Source organism: Notamacropus eugenii, chromosome 5 (assembly GCF_028372415.1).
Source record: "Notamacropus eugenii isolate mMacEug1 chromosome 5, mMacEug1.pri_v2, whole genome shotgun sequence".
Classification (NCBI taxonomy): domain Eukaryota; kingdom Metazoa; phylum Chordata; class Mammalia; order Diprotodontia; family Macropodidae; genus Notamacropus; species Notamacropus eugenii.
In genome coordinates, this window is record NC_092876.1 from 97,306,894 (window position 1) to 97,331,430 (window position 24,537).

Consider the following 24,537-nt stretch of genomic DNA (forward strand, 5'->3'; position numbering starts at 1 on the left):
GCACAGTCAGCCTGAGATGTGCCTGTAATCATCCTCTTGATAAAATTTCTATGTCTGGGAGCATCTTTAATGGTTGCATAATACTTGCTGGTCTCAGATTTCTAGAGGGAGACATCAATAGTGATGTCGTGCTCATGTTCAGTTTTTAGCTTATTCAAGATCCTGTCATTTTAGAGGAGCTCTTTCCCATCTCAGCAGCCTCCCTCATGAACTTCTTAGTGGTTCTCTTACCAATTTTAGCACATTTGTAGAATAGGTGGCTGCTAGTGGTGGACTTGCTAGATTCTATGTGTCCAGTGACAATGATGTTAATGTGAATCTTTTCCTTGCCCAATTTTGTGGAGTTTTAGTGATGGTTTTCACAACATCTGTGTTCTGGTTGCAAACTCATTGTGAAAAAGCATTCATTGTCCTTTAAGACAGAGATCCTAGATTCAAGTCTTACATCTGAGACTTTGGGCAAGAGTGGAGGTCAATAGCACTAAGTATACTATTCTTCTGTTGTATTGTTAAAATCAAAAATTAATATTTTAAGTGTCTTTAGCCTGGTATATTTATTTTCTTTCCTTCCTTCCTTCCTTCTTCCCTCCCTCCTCTCTTTTTCCTTTTCTTTTCTTTCTTTTTTCTTCCTTCCTCTCTTTTTTCTCTCTCCTTTTCCTTGAATCAAAGAAGTAATCACCATACAGTGTATACTTCCCAGAGAAATCGGAACTAAGGATTATATCAACAGTAGAAATGTCCTTTACATTGTCAGGGACCAAATCAAGAAATTAGATGTCTCCTTTGGCTACCATTTACTTGATGGAAAGGAGGAATACCTTTAATTTTCCCAGATGATAAATTTTCCCTCAAGGGTACGCTGACATCAATATGCCTATTGTTCTATCTGGTAAGTCAAAACCTCTAAACCCCTAAACCCCCAAACCCCCAAACCATGGAACATTGTTTCCTATTGCTGGGGAATGTCATCTTTTTATTTTGCAATTAGCATAAAATGTGAGTTGGAAATTATTTGGGTTAATAGCTTTTGTAACCTGTAGACAGAGTCATTTTGGTCAGAAATCTCTCCAATCAAAATCTTATATATTAATAAATTATCTGACATTGTAGCTGAAATGCAGGTTGTTTTTTCCTACTGAAACCTCTCAATCAATCTGGCTCTCATTTTCCAGCCAGGAAAAGGAGAATTCATCTCATTTGCAAATATCCTGTCCCTTCCTTTCATCTGAGAATGAGATTCCTTGGCCTCAATCTCTTAGTCAAAATGGCACTGAATGAATATGGCAGAGATGTCCACTATAGTCTTTTATTTGTTTTTTGTTTTTTTTTTAATTTTATTTTTCATTTTTAACACAGTTTATAACAGATAAAACAATTCAAACTTTTGGTCAGGTGATACTTCTTTTTAAAGCATTTACAATATGGACCACAAAGAATTTTTTTTTTAAACATTAACCAACTGAGACAGGAATAACATTTATGTTGCTAACTTCACAAGCTCTTGACCTAGTTGTCTCCACAGTATTACTAAGAATTAAAGAACTGTAACTTATTGTTATTAGTCTAAAGTCTTATGCCTAATAGCTTAATTTTAGACTTAGCCTCGGATGTTCCACTACCAATAATCTACAATATAGCAGATCTCATGTTAAGCTTACAAACCTTTTGACTATAGGAAATTGCCACTAAGAGTAAGGACATTGCACGTATATAATATCTCCCCAACTTCATGCCAATTCCAGGCAGGATTAGGTTGTCCACTTGCATTCAGTCAGGCTTAAAGTTGCCAGGTGTCCATGGGGAAACTGAGTTAGGAGAATCCTACCTCAGCCCAGGCTGAACAGCCACTCTCCCACCCTTCCCATGAGATCACCTTTTGCAGTCCATAACAACATCTCACTGGCTTCCTGGCATCACGGATTGGAGGCCAGACTGCCTGTCTTGCTATCCATACCTGGAGTTAGACTCAGAAGAACAGTCACTTAATAGTCCCATAGCATCTAAAATGACAAGTTCCAATAACCAGGTTTCAAATATGATTATAATTTCACTTTGGCTAAGGAATATCTTTTGAGGCAAGTCTTAAGTGGCTTACTTGCCTTTCTATACATGTTCTAGTTCCTGATTAAATGGCAGTCATAGAATCAAATTTACCATGAAAACCTTGTCTTTTCCATCAATGCCAAATTTTACCTGAGGTTACCTTCCTCTAGGAAATTTAGACTGAAATTCTTTTCCCCAAACTAAAGATGTCATTGATTTATTCTCAGTAATTAATTCAGTCAATTGTTTAATACTAATTACTTTTACCTCACTTTGTAACATGTCTGATTTTTCTCCCCATCACTCCCCTTCCCCCACTTCCTAATACCTTGCATTCTGATTACTCCTTCTCTCAATGTACCCTCCCTTCTGTCACACCCCACCCCTGTCCTATCCCCATCTTCTCTGTTTTCTTGTAGGGCAAGACAAATTTCTATACCCCATTCTCTGTATTTCTTATTTACCGATTATATGCAAGAAAAATTCTCAACATTTGTTGTTAATACTTTGAATTCCAACTTCTCTGCCTCCCCCTTCTCTCCCCAGCCCCACTGAGAAAGCAAGCAATTCAATACAGACTAAATATGTGTTGTTTTGCAAAAGACTTTCATAGTAATCATGTTGTGTAATACTCATTATATTGCCCTTTGTCCTACTCCATTCCCCCTTAATTTTTCCCCCCACAATTAACCTTGTCCCTTCTCGAAAGTGTTTATTTCTAGTGACTCCTTTCTCCCATTTGCCCTCCCTTCTAACATTCCCCTCACTCCACGTGTCACCTCCTCTCCTACTTTCCTGTGGTGTAATATAAATTTTCATATCAAATTTAGTGAGCATGTTATTCTCTCCTTCAGCCCCGTGTGGAGAGAGTAGCTTCATTTTTCTCCTCTCCTTTTCTCCCTTTTTTCCTCCATTGAACAAGATTTTTCTTATCTCTTTTATGAGTTATAGCCTGTCCCGTTCCTTTTCTCCCTTTCTCTTCCTGGTATTTTCCTCCTTTACCCCTTAATTTTTATTTTATTTTATTTTATTTTGTATGTGTGGATATCATTTCTTCTGATTCAACACACCCTGTACTCTCTATCTGTTGTTAAGCAGTTGAGTGAAACTGGAGTTCTTGGACCCCTAGAATTTGGGGAACATAGTCAGTTGGGTCTTGAGTTAATGGCAGGGATGAGAGATCTCTCTCTCCAGTGTCTTTAAAGGCACAAGAGATCTTGGGGGAAGGGGTGGAAATGTCACATACTTGGCCTTCAGACAGAGAGGGTCAGAGTAGTTATTATTACACTTGATTAGACAGATCCATTGCAAAGACTGGGCAGCTAGGTGATGCAGTGATATAGTCCTGGCCCTTCAGTCAGGAGGACCTGAATTCAAATCCAACTACAGATACTTTACTACCTGTGTGACCCTGGGCAAATCACTTGATCCTATTTGCCTCAGTTTCCTCATCTACAAAATGGTCTGGAGAAGGACATGATAAACCACCTTAATATCTTTGCCAGTAAAACCCCAAATGGGGTCATGAAGAGTTAGACGTGACTAAATCAATGAAACCATAACAAAATTGCAATGACTGAGTCCTGGAATTCTCATGCTGCCATTGGTTACTTGTGCTATTATGTAATCATTCTCAGTGCTTCAAATTCTTCTTTTCCTCTAACCTAAATCCTTCTTGTTTCACTTAATCACATAACCTGTAATATTTTTTCTAGCAGAAATTGATTAAATTAAAATTTTCTAGTAGAGATTAAGCCCTTTAAGAGACTCCACTTTCATTTTTTTTTATCTTTGTATCCAGATGCCTAGCATGCTGCTTGGTACTTAATAGGTGCTTAATAAGTGCCTGTAAATTGGTTTATACTAGTCAACATACTTGGAATAGGAAGAGTCACTCAGACCCTTGGAGAAAGCTACATAGTAGGTACTTGCTCTGTTTTGTTCATTTTCCCATCAGCCTTGGCACTTACAGATGGATGAACCCTAGTTTCTTTGCCTGTCTCCTCATAGGTATTATATTCCATTTCTTACATTCGTATCTTGGCTTTTTTTTATGGGTGAACCCTAGAATCATTTTATTTTGTTTCCCTGGGTTGGAAATGAGGCAGAGTGTATGTGGGTAGCATGAACTACTCACTGCAGATATAATTAGCTGAAACATCAGGACAGTTACAATGGAGATGTCCCTTGTGTACTTCATGGGGATGTTTAGTTCCTGTCCAAGATCTTGCAGGAGTTTTCTCTTCTATTCTGATGTTACCTTTGAAATTGAAAAAGAGAAATTGAAAAAGTAGCTTCTTGTTTGTCCTTCTAGTATCAAATACAAACATCTTTGATATTTAAAGTGCTTCTCAATCGGACTCCAACCTATCTTTCTGGACTGGTTTCTTATGACTCTATCTCATGTACTTCACCTTCCAGACAAAAAGACTTACTTGACATTGTATTTCCTACCTTGGCATCTTTTTTTTTTAAAAATAATTAAATTTATTTATTTAACTTTTAACATTTATTTTCACAAAATTTTGGGTTACAAATTTTCTCCCCTTTTCTCCCCTCCCCCCCCAAACTCCAAGCATTCTAATTGCCCCTATGACCAATCTGATCTCTCTTCTATCATCCCTCTCAGCCCTTGTCTCCGTCTTCTCTTTTGTCCTGTAGGGCCAGATAGCTTTCTATACCCCTTTACCTGTATTTTTTATTTCCTAGTGGCAAGAACATTACTCGACAGTTGATCCTAACACTTTGAGTTCCAACTTCTTTACCTCCCTCCCTCTCCACCCCTTCCCTTTGGAAGGCAAGCAATTCAATATAGGCCAAATCTGTGTAGTTTTGCAAATGACTTCCATAATAGTTGTGTTGTATAGGACTAACTATATTTCCCTCCATCCTATCCTGTCCCCCATTACTTCTATTCTCTTTTGATCCCATCTGTCCCCATGAGTGTCGACCTTGAATTGCACTCTCCTCCCCATGCCCTCCCTTCTATCATCCCCCCCACCCTGCTTGTCCCCTTATCCCCCACTTTCCTGTATTGCGAGATAGGTTTTCCTACCAAAATGAGTGTGCATTTTATTCTTTCCTTTAGTGGAATGTGATGAGAGTAGACTTCATGTTTTTCTCTCACCTCCCCCTCTTTATCTCTCCACTAATGAGTCTTTTGCTTGCCTCTTTTATGAGAGATAATTTGCCCCATTCAATTTCTCCCTTTCTCCTCCCAATATATTTGTCTCTCACTGCTTGATTTCATTTTTTTTTAAGATATGATCCCATCCTCTTCGATTCACTCTGTGCACTCTGTCTCTATGTGTGTGTGTGTGTGTGTGTGTGTGTGTGTGTGCGTGTGCATGTGTGTGTGTGTAACCCCACCTGGTACGCAGATATTGAAATGTTTCAAGAGTTACAAATATTGTCTTTCCATGTAGGAATGTAAACAGTTCAACTTTAGTAAGTCCCTTATGACTTCTCTTTGCTGTTCACCTTTTTATGCTTCTCTTCATTCTTGTGTTTGAAAGTCAAATTTTCTTTTCAGCTCTGGTCTTTTCGTAAAGAATGCTTGAAAATCCTCTATTTCATTGAAAGACCAATTTTTCCCCTGAAGTATTATACTCAGTTTTGCTGGGTAGGTGATTCTTGGTTTTAGTCCTAGTTCCTTTGACTTCTGGAATATCCTATTCCATGCCCTTCGATCCCTTAATGTAGAGGCTGCTAGATCTTGTGTTATCCTGATTGTATTTCCACAATACTCGAATTGTTTCTTTCTAGCTGCTTGCAATATTTTCTCCTTGACCTGGGAACTCTGGAATTTGGCCACAATGTTCCTAGGAGTTTCTCTTTTTGGATCTCTTTCAGGCGGTGTTCTGTGGATTCCTTGAATATTTATTTTGCCCTCTGGTTCTAGAATCTCAGGGCAGTTTTCCTTGATAATTTCATGAAAGATGATGTCTAGGCTCTTCTTTTGATCATGGCTTTCAGGTAGTCCCATAATTTTTAAATTGTCTCTCCTGGATCTATTTTCTAGGTCAGTTGTTTTTCCAATGAAATATTTCACATTATATTCCATTTTTCCATTCTTCTGGCTTTGTTCTGTGATTTCTTGCTTTCTCATAAAGTCCTTAGCCTCCATCTGTGCCATTCTAATTTTTAAAGAAACTATTTTCTTCAGTGAGCTTTTGAATCTCCTTTTCCATTTGGCTAATTCTGCTTTTGAAAGCATTCTTCTCCTCATTGGATTTTTGAACCTCTTTTGCCAACTGAGTTAGGCTAGTTTTCAAGGTGTTATTTTCTTCAACATTTTTTTGGGTCTCCTTTAGCAGGGAGCTGATGTGCTGTTCATGCTTTGACTTCATGTCTCTCACTTCTCTTCCCAGCTTTTCCTCCACCTCTCTAAGTTGATTTTCAAAATTCTTTTTGAGCTCTTCCATGACCTGAGCCCATTGGGTGGGCTGGGACACAGAAGCCTTGATTTCTGTGTCTTTGCCTGATGGTAAGCATTGTTCTTCCTCATCAGAAAGGAAGGGAGGAAATGCCTGTTCACCAAGAAAGTAACCTTCTATAGTCTTATTTCTTTTCCCTTTTCTGGGCATTTTCCCAGCCAGTGACTTGACCTCTGAATATTCTCCTCACACCCACCTCGCCTCCTGGTCCTCCTAGCCAGCCTTTGGGGTCTGAGATTCAAATGCTGCTTCCAGCCTTAGGACTTTTGGCGGGGGAAGGGCTGCTATTCAGTGTGATATTAAGTTCAGGTGCTGAGGTCCGGGCAGGGCCGCCTCTCAGGCTCAGTTCCCTCAGGGGGTTTATGCACAGACCTTCCACAATGGATTCAGGCTCCTGCCCGCTTGGGGAGCCCCAGTCTGCAGCCGCCTCTCAGCTTCTACCTCCCGGGGGGGGGCCTGAGTTATGGGGGCACCCTACTCCCCTCTCGACCCGCCAAAGAGACTCTCTCACCGACCCCCGTCACCTGTGGGTGGAGGGACTTGTGCGGCCGCTGGAGATCCTGTCCCTGAAGCCTGCTGGGATCTGTTTCTCTCGGTGCCGTGGCCGCAGCCGTGGCAGGTCTGGGCTGGGCTCCTCGTCTACAGCGCGACGGACCTTTTGCGGGAGGTTTGCAGGTCCCTCTGTGGGTGGAGGGACCCGTGTGGCCGCTGGAGATCCTGTCTGTGAAGCCTGCTCGGATCTTTTCCTCTCGGTGCCGCGGCTGCGGCAGGGCTGCACTCAGCTCCCAGTCCCGGCGCCCAGTCCGCAGCGCGAAGGACCCCCCCGTGAGAGGTTTGGAGGTCTCTCTGGAACAGAAATCTCCCTCGCTCCAATGTTCCGTGGCCTCTGGGTGCAGAATTCGCCATGAGTTACTTCCCTGTAGCCGTTCTATGGGTTGTGGGTTAGGAGCTATGTGTATGTGCGTCTTTCTACTCCGCCATCTTGGCTCTGCCCCCACCCCCCACCTTTGTATCTTTGCACAAGCTGTGTCTTGTACTTGAAGTGAACTTCACCTTTTGAAATCCTTAGCTCATTTCTAGGTTGATCTTAAGCTCCCGCTCATCTGTGAAACATTTTCCTGATCCTGAGTTGTTTATAGCCCCTTTGTGTATACTCTATATTGCTTGCTTTATTCTCCTGGTCCTCCATGAATTATGTTCATGGAAGGACAGGGACTGTATCAGTTAGCATACATCTCTTTGGGAGTTAGCCCTTTGTGGATACACAGATATATTGTACCTGGTTTCAATTCAAGTAACCATTTAGAAACCTACTTCTACCCTAGCCACACTCTCCTTCTTTCCTCAGCTTTGGTGAGCTAGTAAAGTTCTACACCATCCTCTTCTCTTGATTATCTTGCCTCGTTATCATATCGCCAATTGTGCCCTGCCAAGCTTTAGCTTTGGATCACTCCCACCCTTACCTTGTCTTCTCTCCTACACTCTTGCTTTTGGATAAAGATGAATAAAATCATGCAACCATTCTGATTGGATCCACTACAACTTTATGTAATAGAACCTCAACCGGGCCATCAGTGGTGCTATACAATTCTACTATCCCAACCTCATCAACTTACTATCACATTTACCACAGTGCTTCTTCTAAATGTTTTTATTGGTCTTCAAATCTCCCAAGGCTCCCCATCCCTCCAGCCTCATATCTAAGAATTTTGTCTTGTGTTTTATAGAAAAAATTGAGGCCATTTGCTGTGAACACCCTCTTTTCCTCTCTTTCGCATCTCAGATGTCTTCTGCTACTTTTTCACCTGTGTCTCAAATAAAGAAGAGATCTTTCTTCTTGTCAAGGCAAACCCCTGTTCAAGTGATCACCTTCCATCCTGTCCCCTCCAGCAGATTTCCCCCTCTATCATCGCTACTCTCTTACCTGTCTTCAATTTGTCATTGTATACTGGCTCCTTCCCTACTGCTTACAAACCTGCCCATGTCTCTCCATCCTCAAACACCCTTCACTTAATATTTCAATCCCTGCTAACTCTTATCCCATATTTCTCCTTTGTTTTTGGCTAAACATCTCGGGAAAGTATCATCACTTTGTCTTGTGGAATTATGATTTTTATATTAATCTATATAATGTGTAATGAATATACTAATAATTTTCAAGAATTACCTTTTCCAGTTTGTAAGTCAGAGTTCCCAATCAAACTTGAAGTGATCAAACTTTGACAAGGTTCACAATCACTGGCACCCTTCTGTACTTGAAGGGAAGAAAAATCAGGTAGATAGAAATAGAACCTCTTTCCATTATGGAACTCTGATCCTGTGACCCACCATGTAATGACCCCCAAAGACTTGAACAATACTGTTCCCACAGAACTTCAGGACACCTGTATGTTAATATTGTGGAATCTGTGACCTGTTAGTGGGAAACCACTTTGGCCCTGGGAACACTTGTTTGTAATACACCTCCCCCCCTCCCTTTCCACTTGTGATTTATGTATATAATCTCTGTCTTCACTTCAACTAGATGGGATTTTGATCAGGAGAATTCTTGATGTGCAGATCTGTTCCTCATCATGAAACAAATTAATGAAATGACTACCTGACTACTGACACTTTGTCTCTGGTCTGCTATTTCATCCTTCTCAGGTTAGAGACTGGCTCAGTAAAATCTTGTTAACATTAATTGATGTCAGAAGTGGGATGGAGTGGACATAGGATGAAGACTTCAGCTCTCCAGTATGGGGGACAAGGGACAGGCACCACTGGATCTTTTTCCAGAATCCCAGCTGAGCTTGTCTGGCAGGTTCAATGATCTCTTGATTACTGGCCCAACCTTTGATGAAGCCCACCTTTCACTGTGAGGAATGTTCTTGGGGATTTTTCTTGGCTTGGCTTACTCTGATAAGCCCTGTTAGCACATGGATTTGGCTTGGAGTGTATCTTTTTTCCTTATAATGTAGGTCTGGCTATGACCTGCAGTTTTTCTCTTCTCTTTTATAAATGTACTTCTGAGCTATGGACTGAGACTTTTATTTCTGCACAGTGGTAAAATTTATGTGTGTAAGAGTTACTTGTGTGGTAGGTTTTGTATGCAGTTAGACGGGTTGAAATTTAGTTTTTAATTGCACACTTGATTAGAGTTGTGGAATGTTTACTCTTACTCAAGTGACTTGCTATTACAACGTGGAATGTTTGTATTTGCATACTTATATTTTGTGTATTTTTGTGGTTATATCCCCTTATAGTGCATTTGTGTACTTGTTAGTTAAGTGGTGCTATTCTCTTTGAGTGTACACCTTTAAAATGGGACAGATATGTGGTAAAGGCATGGGGAAAGATACAGCAATTTCTGTTAGCAAACGTCAGAATGAACATGTGCCTTTCAAATGCATAAGAAATATGGCTTTGAGTGTCCCTTATATTGCCGGGACTGGGTTGATTTGACTAGTGATGACCCTAAACTTTGCTGGTCTCACTGGGACAGCTTTGATAAGACCATATTAGAGTATTTAAGGAAGAAACTTATGAATAAGGAAACTCAGTCTATTAAGTGGGGCAGTTATAATAAATGGTACGCAAAGGCAAGAAAAAAAGAGTATAGGTCTAAATTAGAATCCATGAAAGAAAGGATTAAATCATTTGTAAACCTCTTCTTAACAACCTCCAAACTACCCAACTCAAAGTGCAATCCAAAGTTCTACTAGGAAACCCCCCTGAGGAGAATGGTTTGATTGGGACTGATGGTTTTAAGCCCTGGCAATGTGGAGACTTCCAGGCTATTGCTAAAAGATGTGTCCCAGCCCCAGTGGGGGATCCCATAGGCTTTGTTAAGCAGTTCTAATTCTCCCTATGTTCATATAGACCTGAGTATCTGGATCTGTATTAACCCGTGGTTGTCTGAGTCAGGGAAGGGGAGAGTAGAAGTTGGTGTTGGAAAATACCTCAGAAAGCATTGAGAGACCCTCCCTGCAACCACGATCACTCAACATGACTAGGCTCCAGGGAGGCTTGGCAGAAGGGGTTGCAAAAAGAGGGGAATATACAGGAGATGCTCTATATCTCCATGACTCCTGTTGGAAAACCCTCTGCCTTCCTCACTGTCCTCCCCCGGGGTAAAGAGAGTATCTCAGTTGTGAGATTGCTAATAAGATCATGATAGCCCATATCTCAGATCCACTTTCCCTTTTTATTGGAGAGATCAGAGCCTTTCCTCTTTTTGTCCTAGCCATTTATTAGGATAGGCCACTATTTCCTTTGACCCAGGATGGACCCCTTCCTTGTGTCCTTTATCCCTGACACCTTCCTCAACAGCTTCTGACCATCCAGCTCTCAATTAAGTTCCCTCCAACCTGTGGGCTTCAGATGTTACTGATATTGCGTCAGTTATCAGTGCCCCAGCTATTGTTGTATAGTTAGCTCTCCTGTTTGATTTATTCACCTCTGAGAAAGGAGAGACTGTAGTTGGTGTGAACACATTCAATCCAGCCACTTATCTACCTGAGACTTTGTCATGTGGCTTTAGGGTGCGATGGAAACATCAGGACTTCCTTACCTCCTCAGAACAGCCCATTAAAAAACAGAAACAGGTTTTCTGTCTATTAATTTACTTTTTCCCTAGACTGTAACAGTAATTAAAATTCCAGGGCACAGTCAAGAGAACAACCTTCACAGTGTGGAAATTACTTGGTTGACCAAACAGTGAAAATTGCAGCTTTAACTCCTCAAACTCCTGAGGGAGTGACTCCTATAGTACAGGTCCCTATGGAACTTTCACTTCACCCCATAAACTCCTAGGCTAACAAAAGAAGAGACAGCCACTGCCCAGAAAAGAATGCTTATCACAAAGCAAGTGCTTCAAAAGAAGGATCTGAAGTAACTGATGTCTGGGGTAGATGACTGTTCCCGAGACCTCGGGATGAGAAGATGACGGCAGATGCAGACCACTGACCCAAGAAACTTTACCTGGCCTGAGGTTTGTAGCTCCTTCCCCTATGAGCTAAGCCCTCTCTTTCTTCCTCCTATAGCAGTCTCTGACCATTTTCTGAAATGCTTATCCTATTCCTATTCCCTTCACTCTGTTCAATAGGCTTATATACCTTACTCCTGTCGAACCACCCACTCAGGAGCCCAATACAAGGTTTCTCTAAAACACTCAATTTATCTGAGTGTTGGGCACATTATTCAAGGTCCCAAACCCCTGAAGCTTTAGCCTTAGCTGCCTCATTAGAAGCCTGGATCATGACCCAAATGGGAGGGTGCTATTTTCTGGCCCTATGAGACATGCTCCAAAAACCTGTGCTCCTCCCTGGACTGAGAATCTCTCTCATCCCGGTCTACTTCATAGTGCAGCAGCTTATGTGAAGGGAGCAGCTAGTGTCCCCTACCAGTACTTCTATCTCTATTTTCAGGACACTATCATAGTTGCAAGCACTACACCTGTCCATAAGAAAAGGAGCACGTCAACTGAGAATTAATGGATTTAACAGCATGTTTTAGGGTACCCAGCTTATCAGACCCTTCCGTACAGGGTCCATTATACTCAGGGGTCTCTCTAGAGATGCAGATTCCATTCTGTGTCCAGGGCATAAGTGGCAACATGGGCCCTTGCCTTGGTCATTAAATTCTGTGCAATGTATATCTTTATTCTGAATTCCACATGGGTTGCTTTCCTTAATACCTCATTTGATTCCTCTGGCCAGCTCCTGCACTCACAGATTTCCCTGAATGGGACTGGGGCATCTTATAACACTGTAAAAGCCTTCTATAGCATGTGGAGTATGGAGACCTACCTTATCAAATCAGGTATCAGCCCTCTGACCTTTGCCTACAACAAAGGCAACTGTAAAGGCATCTATGTGATTTCTGGGTTAGTATGGGAATCCCAGAAAGGCCTGTGGTACCATAACCATATCAGGGTTAAATACCCATGCATAGAGGTACTGAGTTCCATGAATTTCACTTATTCTGCCTGGGATTTACCTTCTGATACTGGTACCTTTGCCCTTGAATTGCCCTCATGCACAGGACTGTTCTTATGTGGTTCCACACTATATCACAGTTTCCCTCCCTTCTGGGAAGGCTGCTGTGCTTTTGTCTACACTGTGCCCAATTTGTCCCTTTTCCCAGGGAACTCCACTGAAGCTCCTATCTGGTTAAAGTTGTCCCTCCATTGTCAGTGAAGGCTTACTTTCCTGCCCATTGTGGTCCTAGGCATCTGTTGGATACCTGGCTGGTACTGCAGCCACCTTTGGCATGCTGTATCTGTCTGTTGGCAACCTCTCAGCAGAACACTGGCCTGGAGTATACAGGGAAGCTTGTCAACAGCCTCCAAATGCAAGTTGATTCACTTGCCCTCATAATACTGCAAAACCATCAGGTGCTGGATGCTCTACCAGCTAAGAGAGGGGAGGCCTGAGCCATCATTGAGGAGGAATGTTATTTCTATGTTAACCAATCCTCTCAAATAGAGGAAGACTTTAGTGCTTTAAACAAAGAAGTGGAAGATTTATGGATAGAGGTCAAAACACTCTAAAGTATGTTTCCCTCTCACCTTCCTTTGATCTACAACTTGTAACTGACTTATTCTTACATAAAATTAAAATCATGTTTCAAAAGAATGGTCCTCATTGGCCTTCAAGGGTTGTTCTGACCTTCTTGACTGAAAGGAGGGAATGTGGAATTATGATTTTTATGTTAATCTATATTATATGTATAATGAGTACACTAATATTCATTAGAATTCAAAAGAATTGCCTTTTGTCATTTATGAGTCAGAAGTCACAATGCAGCTTACAATGATCAATCCAGCCTTGATAATGCTCATGATCACTAACATCTTTCTCTCTGTGAATTGAAGTGAAGCCAATCAAAGAATGAAGAACCTGTTCCCATCTCTGAGCTCTGGCCCTGTGACCCACCAAGTAATGACTCCCAAGGTCTTGAACTTAGGGCTTAAGGACTTAACTCTCATGCTCCTCAACCTCTCTGTGGTCTTTGATACTACTGATCAGTCTCTCCTCCTTGATACCTTCTTCTCCCTGTGTTTTTGGCACATCATTCTCTCCTGGTTCTCTTATCCATTTGACCCCTCCTTCTCTGTTTCCTTTGTTGGATCCTCCTTTAAATCACTATGTGTTGAGGGCCAGGGTGGAGTGCTGTTGACAAGATCAGGAAAGACCTTTGGGGAAACTGTTCTTTGAGACTGTGCTCATCATCATCTGGAATGGCTCTCCATGCCTCCCCAGATGTTGCTGTCTCTGTAAGACAAACATGGGAACTACAGAAAACAAGGGATATGTAAAATAGATGTCCTCTAGGCTAACAGTCTTTAAAGACAATAGGACTGGCCAAATCTCTGGGAACTGGAGATGAGCAGAATCTCACGTAGACTTGCAGTTTCTGTCTATAAATACCTTGACCCTCAGATCAATAAACAGAACTGGTCTATCTTTTCCTGCCTCCTGTGTCTCTTTTCTTCAGCCACATCACCCAGCTGTGTAGGGATGCCGGCCATCTGCTACAACTATGTACCACATCTAGGACACAGCTTTGTCCTTCTTCTCTTCTCCCTCTATACTACTTCACTGGGTGATCTCATCAGCTTCCATAGATTTAATCATCATCTCTAGGCTGATGACTCTAAAATTACCTATCCTGTCCTAACCTATCTGCTGATTTCCAGCCTGGAATCCCAACTGCCTATTACACATCTTGAACTGGATATACTAGAGATATGTTAAATGGAGCATGTCCAAAATGGAAATCATGTTCTTTCCCCCAAATCCTCCCCTGCCTCCTATTTTCCCTATTATTGTTGAGGACAACACTATTCTCCCAGTCTCCCAGGATCACAACCTAGGTGTAATATTTGGCTTCTCCCCTACCTCTCATCCCTCACATTCAATCTGTTGCCAAGTCCTGTTTATTTTACCTTTGCAGTATCTCTAGAATACATGCCCTACTCTCTTTTGAAGTTGCTACCACTCTGGTGCATTCCCTCATCATCTCATGCCTAGAGTATTGTTATATCATGCTGGTGGGTCTGTATGCCTTAAGTCTCTCCACACTCCAATCGATCCTCCATTCAACAACCAAAGAGATTTTCTTAAAGTGAAGGTCTGAATGTGTCACTCTCCTACTCTATTTCATTGAAAGACCATTTTTTCCCCCTGAAGTATTATACTCAGTTTTCCTGAATGGGTGATTCTTGGTTTTAGTCCTAGTTCCTTTGATTTTTGGAATATCATATTCCACACCCTTCGATCCCTTAATGTAGAAGCTGCTAGATCTTGTGTTATCCTGATTGTATTTCCACAGTACTCAAATTGTTTCTTTCTAGCTGCCTGCAATATTTTCTCCTTGACCTGGGAACTCTGGAATTTGGCTACAATGTTCCTAGGAGCTACTCTTTTTGGATCTTTTTCAGGAGGTGATTGGTGGATTCTTTCAATATTTATTTTGCCCCCTGGTTCTAGAATCTCAGGGCAGTTTTCCTTGATAATTTCATGAAAGATGATGTCTAAGCTCTTTTTTTGATCATGGCTTTCAGGTAGTCCCATAATTTTTAAATTGTCTCTCCTGGATCTCTTTTCCAGGTCAGTTATTTTTCCAGTGAGATATTTCATGTTATCTTCCATTTTTTTCATTCTTTTGGTTTTGTTCTGTGATTTCTTGGTTTCTCATAAAGTCATTAACCTCCATCTGTTCCATTCTAATTTTTAAAGAAACTATTTTCTTCAGTGAGCTTTTGAACCTCCTTTTCCATTTGGCTAATTCTGCTTTTTAAAGCATGCTTGGACCTCTTTTGCCAATTGAGTTAGCTTATTTTTCAAAGTGTTATTTTCTTCAGCATTTTTTTGGGTCTCCTTTAGAAGGTGTTTTCCCACTTTTCATGATTTTCTTGTATCTCTCTCATTTCTCCTCCCAATTTTTTCCTCCACTTCTCTTACTTGATTTTCAAAATCCTTTTTGAGTTCTTCCATGGCCTGAGACCATTGAATATTTATTTTAGATGTTTGGGATACAGAAGCCTTGCCTTTTATATCTTTCCGTGATGGTAAGCATTGTTCTTCCTCATCAGAAAGGATGGGAGAAGATATCTGTTCACCAAGAAAGTAACCTTCTATAGTCTTATTTTTCTCCCCCCTTTTTTGGGCATTTTCCCAACCCCTTACTTGACTTTTGGGTTCTTTGTCAAGAGTAGGGTATACTCTGGGGGTCTGTAAGATCTCAGTTCCTTCAAGGTGGTACAATCAAGTGTGTACACTGGTCTGGGACATTCTGCTACTCAATAAACCCAGCTGCCTACTGATTGCCTCCAGGATCAAATACAAGGAACCTCTAATATTCAGAGTCCTTCATAACCTAGCCTCCTTCTATTTTTCTAGTCTTCTTATATCTTACTCCCTATCACATGCTCTTTGATCCAGTGACACTGTCGTCCTGGCTGTTCTATGGATAAAACACTCCATCTCTCAAGTCTGGGCATTTTTTCTAGCTGTTTCCTAAGCTTGCAACACTCCTCTTCCTCATCTCTGCCTATTTCCTTCCTAATTAAAATTCCACCTTCTACAAGAAACCTTTCCTAACCCCTTTTAAATCTATCACCTTCATTCTGTTGATTATTTTAGATTTATTCTATGAACATCTTGTTTGTATGTAATTGTTTTCATGTTGTCTCCTCCATTAGACTGAGATCATTTTTAGATGTAGGACTATTACCTTTCTTTGTATCCCCAGCATTAGCCCAGTGCCTGGATGCATAACAGGTGCTTAATAAATGCTTATTGACTGACTGAATAAAAACAAGCAACAGGAGAGGATAAGTAATTAATTTTAAGGCAAACTTCAAAAAAAAACTTATAGGACACCTGGAGATAAAAAAGAGCAAACAAATGAAAAGAGATAACCATATAATGGATGCATTCTGCAGAATGAAATTGAGTTGAAATTAAAAAAAAATTAAAAGTCCAGATAAGAAAGATAATTTTGTGACAACAAGAAGACCCTCAGAAATAATAGAATAACTATAGGAAATTCCGGAGTGTTTGAGAAGATCAATGAATAATTAAAGGAAGGAATGCAGATCTATATTGGAGGTCTCAAAAGAGAATTAAAAAAAGAAAAAATAATACTAAGATTTATAAGAAATTATGGAAAATCTCTCCCAAACTATAAATTTTCTGAAAAACAAATCAGCAGAACTGATTTAGATCTAGAACTAGAACTTGAATAGTGAATAGTTGAAAGAATTTCAGAACCAAAGCAAAAGACAAATAGGAAGAAGTGAGATTATTAGAAGTCAAGACAACTAACCTTGAATACAGAATGTGTCAAGAGAGTCTGAAAATAACTGATCTTCCAGAAATAAATGATGAAATTGAAAAAAAACGTGAACACTATCTTTGAAGAATTTGTACGATTCCCAGAAAATAAGGTAGTAAACAATGTAATCCACAGATAGTCAACAAAAACGAAACCCCAGATTTAATACACCTAGAAATATTATTGTCAAAGCACTAGAACTTTACCACTGGACAACGTCTCTTCGTACATCCAGTAGGAATCTTTTTATAAGCCAAGGAAAGGTCCAAGTCTTTTAAGATCATAAGACATAGGATCAAAATTCTTGAGATAGAAGTAACATCAGAGGCCATCTCGTCTGTCCCCTTCATTTTGCAGATGAAGAAACTGAAGCCAATAGAAGTTAAATGACTTGCCCATAGTCACATAGGTGTAAATGTCAGAGAATGGATTATCAAGGTCCTTTTCAGTCAGTGCTCTTTCCATTTATACCTCACTGAGAAATGAGAAATAAATTAGAATATATAGTACTTCTTTCACTTGAAATGAAGAAGACCTAAGACAAAATCCTTCCTCACATACTTACTAGATGTGTGATGCTGGCCTCAGTTTCCCCACCTGTAAAGTGGGGAAAATAATAGCACCTACCTCTCAGGAATGTTGTGAGGATGAATTGAGATGTTTGTAAAGTGCTTTGCAGATTTTAAAGTGCTATTAAAAATGTTAACTATTCTTAGTGCTCAATAACCTCTAATGGCTCCACATTGCCTTCAGTATGAAATATAAACTCTTCTGTTTTTCATTTAAAACCCTTCACATTCCAGCTTCAGCCTTCTCTTGAAAACTTGTTACAGATTCTTCCCTTTCATGCAGTCTACTGTCTAATGAAACAGACTTTTTTATTGTTCCTAAGACATGAGTCTATTTCTTATCTTTGTGTTTTCGCAGAAACTATTTCTAATCTCATTTTTTGGATGTGCCCAATATTTGGAATTTCCACACCCCTCTCCCCCTACAAACTATTAGCATATCTAGTTTCCTTTGAGAATCAACTCAAGGGTGCCTCAGTCTATAGGAACGTCCCTATTCAAGAAAGAGGACTAGAGACACTGTAGACTTGTTGAAGATGCTGCCCCTGGGGACGAGCACTGGCTGTGGTATTCATGTTTGCAGGAGGTTGGGCCTCTTAAGACAGTACTTAGGCCCTGGACATCTAGATATGGACTCCGTAGAAGTAAAAACCATAAAGGTGTCCTGAGAACTGAAGAATAGACTCTATATCAGAGCTGTTTGTTGCATCATCAGATATATCTAAGTATTCACTTTAAGAGGGGGCAGACCATTGGATTTGAGCTCTCTGAAGGGGGTCTTCAACATGGAAGAATGGGAGCAAATAAGCAAGACTGATACGAATGAAAGTGAAGTGGCAGTCTCTGTGCTCAAGCTCAGGAGCTTAGTGAACCGGAATGCCATGTTTGCTGTATCAAACAGGGCATCCTGGTGGCAGTCTCAAACTGGTCCTGGACTGTGTTCTGCTCCTGACATTTCTCTTGGAGTTGTTAGGCAGCAAAATCATATTGACTGTTCTTGGCCCTTTCTGAAGCCACACTGGCTCTTACGTACACACACACACACACACACACACACACACACACACACACACACGCTTATTCTCTCCTGGGACAGAATATAAGTTTCTTGAGGTCACCACTGCAGTTTTGTCTTTGTATTCTGAGTGCCTATCACATAGTAGGCATTTAATAAATGGTTGTTAATTGAATGATTGCTTAAATAATCAGCAAAATTAAACTTGACCATCAATGAAAAAAGATGGACTTTCAGCAAAAGGGAGTAAAGTTTCTTTCGAAGAAAACACAGATGTGTAGGATATTTGATGTTCAATATCATAGTCAATAAACTTTTTTTCTGTAAAAGATTTAATTTGTAACAGAATCCTATGTATTGCAGATGCTACGGTGTAAGAAAAGGGACTAGGGAGGGTTTTAAATGGATTTTCAAAAACAAGCTAATATCAATTTCAGAAATAATTACACATTTGAATATGATATAAACTATTAAAATCTCTTAAATTAAACCAAACAAGAGATGTTTAATTATTCTGGGTATCACAAGGATTTTATTGAAAAGACCAATATGAGAATAAAAACTGTGAACTGGAGATTTTAATGGTTTTCAAAATAAGGACAGACTACATATGTAATAGAAAATATTTCATTTTTTAGTTAATATTTTCTTCCTTATGCAGCACTACTTCTGGAATACACAATCCCTCCTTTTCTGAATTCTAATTCTATTAAACAGTACATATCAATTTTAGTATTTTGTGATGTTTCAAATGTAGCCATGAGTTAAAATGTTAGCCTTCTAGGATAGACCAGAAATGTAGTCTCTGTTACCATCTTGACCTATAAGATTATCATATCTTCTATAACTGGTATTTTTTTTGTCACCATTAAAAGCTTTTTTTCTGTTTATGGCCATTAGGAATGAGACCCTTAACCTGAGACGTTATCTTGAATAATAGGACTTTTTCTTATCTTAATATTTTATGAACACATACCATGTTATGTCATGGTAATGGTAAAGAAAACACAGATATCGTGGGTTGTAACTTCAATGACACTTTGTCAACTCTCTTATCTTATTGTATTTACCACCTATTCACCTAAGAAAATTCCTTTCTCATAATTTGGTTAAACATATGTGGAGATCATAAATTTGAATGACATAGAGACCCTGAGTTGGGATTGTTCTAAAACATACTGAAGGCTAGTCATTCTTTTAACAGTCAGAATTCACATTCTGGTTCCTTGTATGTACAAGTTCTCTAACTTTAGCGAACGTTAAGAGAATAAGCAATATGAATTTATTTATCACCTAGCCTGTTTGCCTCCTTTAACCAAGCTTTCAGGTTAATACTGTGTATCACTGAAAATCCCTGTACTTGATAAGCAAATACTAGTAAATACTTCAGTACTGTGTATGTGAACCAGAGTTTATCTTAAGGAATTAACTAAAACATTTATAGCAACTACTTCCAATCAAGATTAAGAGCAATTTAGATTTAGATTTGCTGATAAGTTCTTTTTTCTTGGTAATTTGGGGAGTGAATCAAAAGAAGCTAGTCATCTATATTTAATTTGCTGTTGTTGAGTCATGTCAGTTGAGAGAAATGATTATTAAATAAACAATTATTGGGGAAATCCAGGGTTATTTCCTTTTTAAAGGAAATCTCTGTCCTTTCCCAAAAACTTACTTCACCTAGACTTATCTTATCTAGGAGGAGTTCTTGCCCCACCCAACTAGTGAATCTTACAAAGAATTTAAGCTAAGATGAATTCAGTCCATTGTGTTCTACTCAGGCTTGGGTAGGAGGTAAATCATTGTCTAGATAGCCCAAGGCTGAGGATGGCCTGGAAGTAAATCACAAAATCAGTCACATCCTCCTCCTTATTAGAATAGATTTGCCTCTCATTGTAATATTCATTCTTTCATTATTTGTTAATAAGTTGATTGCCACCCTCAGGAATACCCATCCTTTCAAGGGCATATAAACGTTGAGTGAGTTCCATGAGGGGTTTTTGGTATTTGAGAGTGGCACAGATCCATTTTATTAATTATCTGCTAGCATGATTAATAAAATGATGAATCACCCAGAAACTATGTCTCTCAAACTTTTTACACATCATATAGTTGCATTAGACTTTTCATGAACCCATTTGGAATTTTCTTGGCAAAGATACCTAAGTGGTTTTCTGTTTCCTTCTCCAGCTTATTTAAATTTACATTTGTATAACTAATTGTCTGCTGTTTGTAAAGTAGGAAACTGAAATTAACCTTCATGTTCTTGATTCTACACTTAGAAATGAGATGTCCAGACAAAAGTTTTTATTTGTCCTTCATAAGGTTAAAGCAATATTTATTTTTAGCTTAGGGTAGTCATGAAAGGATATTACCCTTGTATGGTATAGGCTTTGTGCCTTAATGGCAACAATGTTCTCTATAGAGCCACTGTATACGAAGAAGTCATGATTTGACCATCAATAAAACTGAACCCACAAACCATTAAAGCGCCTATGCCAGGCTCTTACCATGTAGTAAGTCCCATAAAGATCATTTTGATTGCTGTTTTGGGTACAAGTCTAGGTTTTTCTCTTTTTGGAGGGTGAGAGGGAGGTTGGGTAAATTTTGCCATGATCTTATTTTAATACTTTTAAATAATGTTTTTACCAGTGTAGTAAGTGAAAAGTAAATTACAAAGGAAACTTTCTTAGCCAGATGAATAAGTACAATACTTTGGATTGTTCAAAAAATATATTATATCCCTAAGTTTTCAGAGCCAAAGCTATCTAATATGGAATTATTTATTGACAGCTTGTCAAAAGTTCTTAGAAATTTGCTACTACAAAAGCTATACCTAACAATTTTCCATAATGGTCTTAAAAGAAAGATACTACTTAAGTTGTGCTACAGAAAGAGATAAGCAGATACACTTTAATATGACAGCATGACAGTGATTTCTCAAAAGACCTATAAAATGAGTTCTTACATATTCAAGTTATTAAAAATAATATTTCGGCCAATCCATAATTAGAAACAGAAGTTGACAATACGAAATAGTTGTACAACTAATAATGCTAGAGAGCTATGGTTTGGTAGTTTCAAGTTAACCCTTACTTGTCCAAAACCAATCTAAACCCCTAAAAATACTTAGCCAGTATAAACCCGTAGTATTTGCCCAATTTTCAGTACTTAACTATAATCATTGCTCTAATATTTAAAACCTCATCCAAAGGGTAAGGGATAGTCATTTACTAACTGGTATATGTGTTTGTTTCTCATTGTGTAAAAATGTCCTTATTTAAGTCACAAAACAAGTTTAGACTCTGCTATGTAAAAGAAAGGTCTGAAGTTGTCTGTTTTGCACTGAACTTTATGGCGTTCAACCCTTCTCCCTCCCCACCCAAAACACATTCAACATGTTATATGAAAAAGTTACTAACTGAGCTACAGGTATTAAATACCCCAAAATTAACAGCTTATAAATAATTTATTTTATTTAACAATCTAGACAGGGGTGGGGAACCTGGGATCTTAAGGTCACATGTGGCCCTCTGGGTCCCTGGGTGAGACCTTTTGGCTGAGTCCAAGTTTTACAGAACAATCCTTTTATTAAAGGAATTTGTTCTGTGAAGTTTGGATTCAGTTGAATGGCTGCACTTGAGAACCTAGGGGATTACATGTGGCCTTGAGGCCACAGGTTCCCCATCCCTGATTCTAGAAAGTTTGCAGGCATCAGCAATTCTAGCGCAATTCCAGGTGCAACTGGGAATTCAGGAATCTCTGTAGAGCTGTTAGTGTAGTGAAACTTGTAGATAAAATCCATTTATACTTTTGATAACATGTGATGGAATTTCTCTAAAAATTTACCTTATTGAATTCATTTTCAGCAAACTAACTTTGGTCACTTAACATGGCTTTTATTGTTCCCTGATATTAAAGTATGCTCCCTTTTTCAATAAATTCATGACCACCAGAAGATATCAGTTTCACATCTGGGCCCTCACACCCACATTATGTTTTCTCTTCACCATCCATCATTAACTTATGAAATTATATTTTGTTTTCACAGGAAACATCTGTGGAGTTTTAGTGAAACATCTTATCAGTTCTGCAGTCTCTGCAGCTTGGTCCTAGATCACCGCCACAGCCCTCTGCTCCCAGAACCATCCCCTAACCCGCCACCCCAGGCCTCAGCCATTGAGTGTCTTCTTGGGCAATGAAAGTAATCATTTCAATAAAAATTTATTAAGCTGCTTGCTCGGTGCTGGTCACTGTGTTAAGTGATAGGGGAGACAATGTACAAATGACCAGGTACACAGAAACTATATACAGGCTATGTTGGAGATAATCAACAGAGAGAAGGCACTAGAATGAGGGGAATTAGGAACCTTCCTGTAGAAGGCTGAATTTTAGCTAGAACTTGAGGGAGGCTAGGAAAGCCATGAGGCAGATGTGAGGAGAAAGAGCATTACAGCCATGAGGCACAGTCAGCGAAAATGCCTGGATTTGGGAGATGAGGAATAGCACGTTAAGCTGGTGTCACTGGATCACAAGGCACAAGTGTAGGGGGGTGGTAGGAGGAGAGAGAGGATGAAGGAGTTTAAGGTGTAAGAAGACTGGAAAGGTGGAGGGGTGGCACAGGTTATCAAGGGCTTTGGATGTCAAATGGGATTTTATATTTGATTGTGGAGGTGATTGAGAGCCACTGGAATTTGTTGAGAGGGAATGGTGTGACATGGTCAGGTCTATAATAGAGAATTTCACTTTGAAAAGTGAAATTTAGGAAAGTAAACAGGTTAAATACCAGTAAAAACCTAAGTAGTTAAATCGTTGTTTACATGCTTCCAGGTCTAGACAAAGTAATTGTTTTGTAGGAACTGTCACTTAATCTGATGACCATTAAGAGAACAAGTAGAGAACATTTAGGGACAACTTTTCACAAGGATGATCAAACAAATGGGTTTGTTTGTTTGAGGAGGGAAAGAGAAGAGTGAAGGGCAGTCGAATTCATATTTCTTAAAACAGAATATCACAGTTGAAGCTCATCCAAGCAATGCAGTGGGACATGGGTTCCTGCATTCCAATGTAAGCCCCTTGAGGAAAGGGACTGTCTTTCTTTTTTTACTTATATTTATGTTTCCAGCTCTTAGCACAGAATTTGGCACACAATAAGTGCTTAACAAATGCTTGTTGTCTGACTCTCTGGCAGAGGAAGTGTTGTCCAGAAACACATTTATAACTGGGATGAACAAAATTGATGTACAAGCACTTCCCCTTGAAAAACTTCACTTTATCTGAGGCTCACGAAAAACACGAGAGGTCATTCGAGGGGATAGTATTATTGTGAGAAGAGTTTCTTAATCTGGGCCCCTGAATTTAATTTAATTTATTTAAATTAATTAATTAATTAAATTTTAAAAATTAAAAATTTTTATGACCGCTATTTCAACATAATTAGTTTCCTTTGTAATCTTGTATGTTTTCTTTTATTCATTTACAAATTTGTTTATGAGATCCATGACACAAAAAAGGTTAAGAATTCTTTTTTGTAGTATCCACGTGGAGTGGGGAGTGGATAAAATTAGATGGATTCATGGATAGAAAGAAAAGGAACCTTGGATTTTGTAACATTCTCTGTATCTTCTTTGGTTCTAAATTCTTCACTTATCCATAGATCTGACAGATAAACTATTCCATGCTTTCCTAATTTATTTATGGTATCACCCTTTATGTGTAAATCATGTACCCATTTTGACCTTATCTTGGTATATTATATGAGATGTTGATCTATATCTAGTTTATGCAATACTGTTTTCCAGTTTCCCCAGAAGTTGTTGTCAGATAATAAGTCTTTGTTCCAAAAGCTTGGATCTTTGGGGTTATCATGGTCATTTACTATAATGTAATTTGTACTTAATTTATTCTACTGATCCACCACTCTATTTCTTAGCTAGTACCAGATTGTTTTTGACAATTACTGCTTTATAATACAGTTTGAGATATGGTATGTTGAGACCACCTTCCTTCACTTTTTTTTCATTGATTCCCTTCATCTCCTTGTTCTTCCAGATTAATTTTGTTATTATTTTTTCCAGTTCTATAAAATAAATGTTTGATAGCTTAATTGGTAAATGTCTAGAATGGTAAGTGTCTGGAACAATCATCTCACTTC

General features: G+C 39.2%; 1 protein-coding gene, 1 long non-coding RNA gene and 1 pseudogene across 3 annotated transcripts in view; 1 reads left to right on the forward strand and 2 right to left on the reverse strand.

Annotated features, from left to right (window-relative positions):
* The window catches only part of LOC140504917 (uncharacterized), a 99,256-nt gene extending 76,638 nt beyond the window's left edge, over positions 1-22,618 (forward strand). The window contains exon 5 of the long non-coding RNA XR_011967282.1: positions 22,435-22,618. This is a non-coding gene — a long non-coding RNA (uncharacterized lncRNA). The remainder of the gene's footprint in view (positions 1-22,434) is intronic.
* LOC140504915 (ecto-ADP-ribosyltransferase 5-like) overlaps positions 1-24,537 on the reverse strand; it is a 36,462-nt gene that overhangs the window by 9,763 nt on the left and 2,162 nt on the right. For both annotated transcript variants that reach the window (XM_072610330.1, XM_072610329.1), the window contains one exon: positions 4,181-4,303. In XM_072610330.1, coding sequence (XP_072466431.1) covers positions 4,181-4,243 — 63 coding nt within the window. In that variant the 5' untranslated portion in view covers positions 4,244-4,303. The remainder of the gene's footprint in view (positions 1-4,180; positions 4,304-24,537) is intronic.
* Positions 18,075-22,400, reverse strand: LOC140504916 (elongin-C pseudogene; annotated as a pseudogene).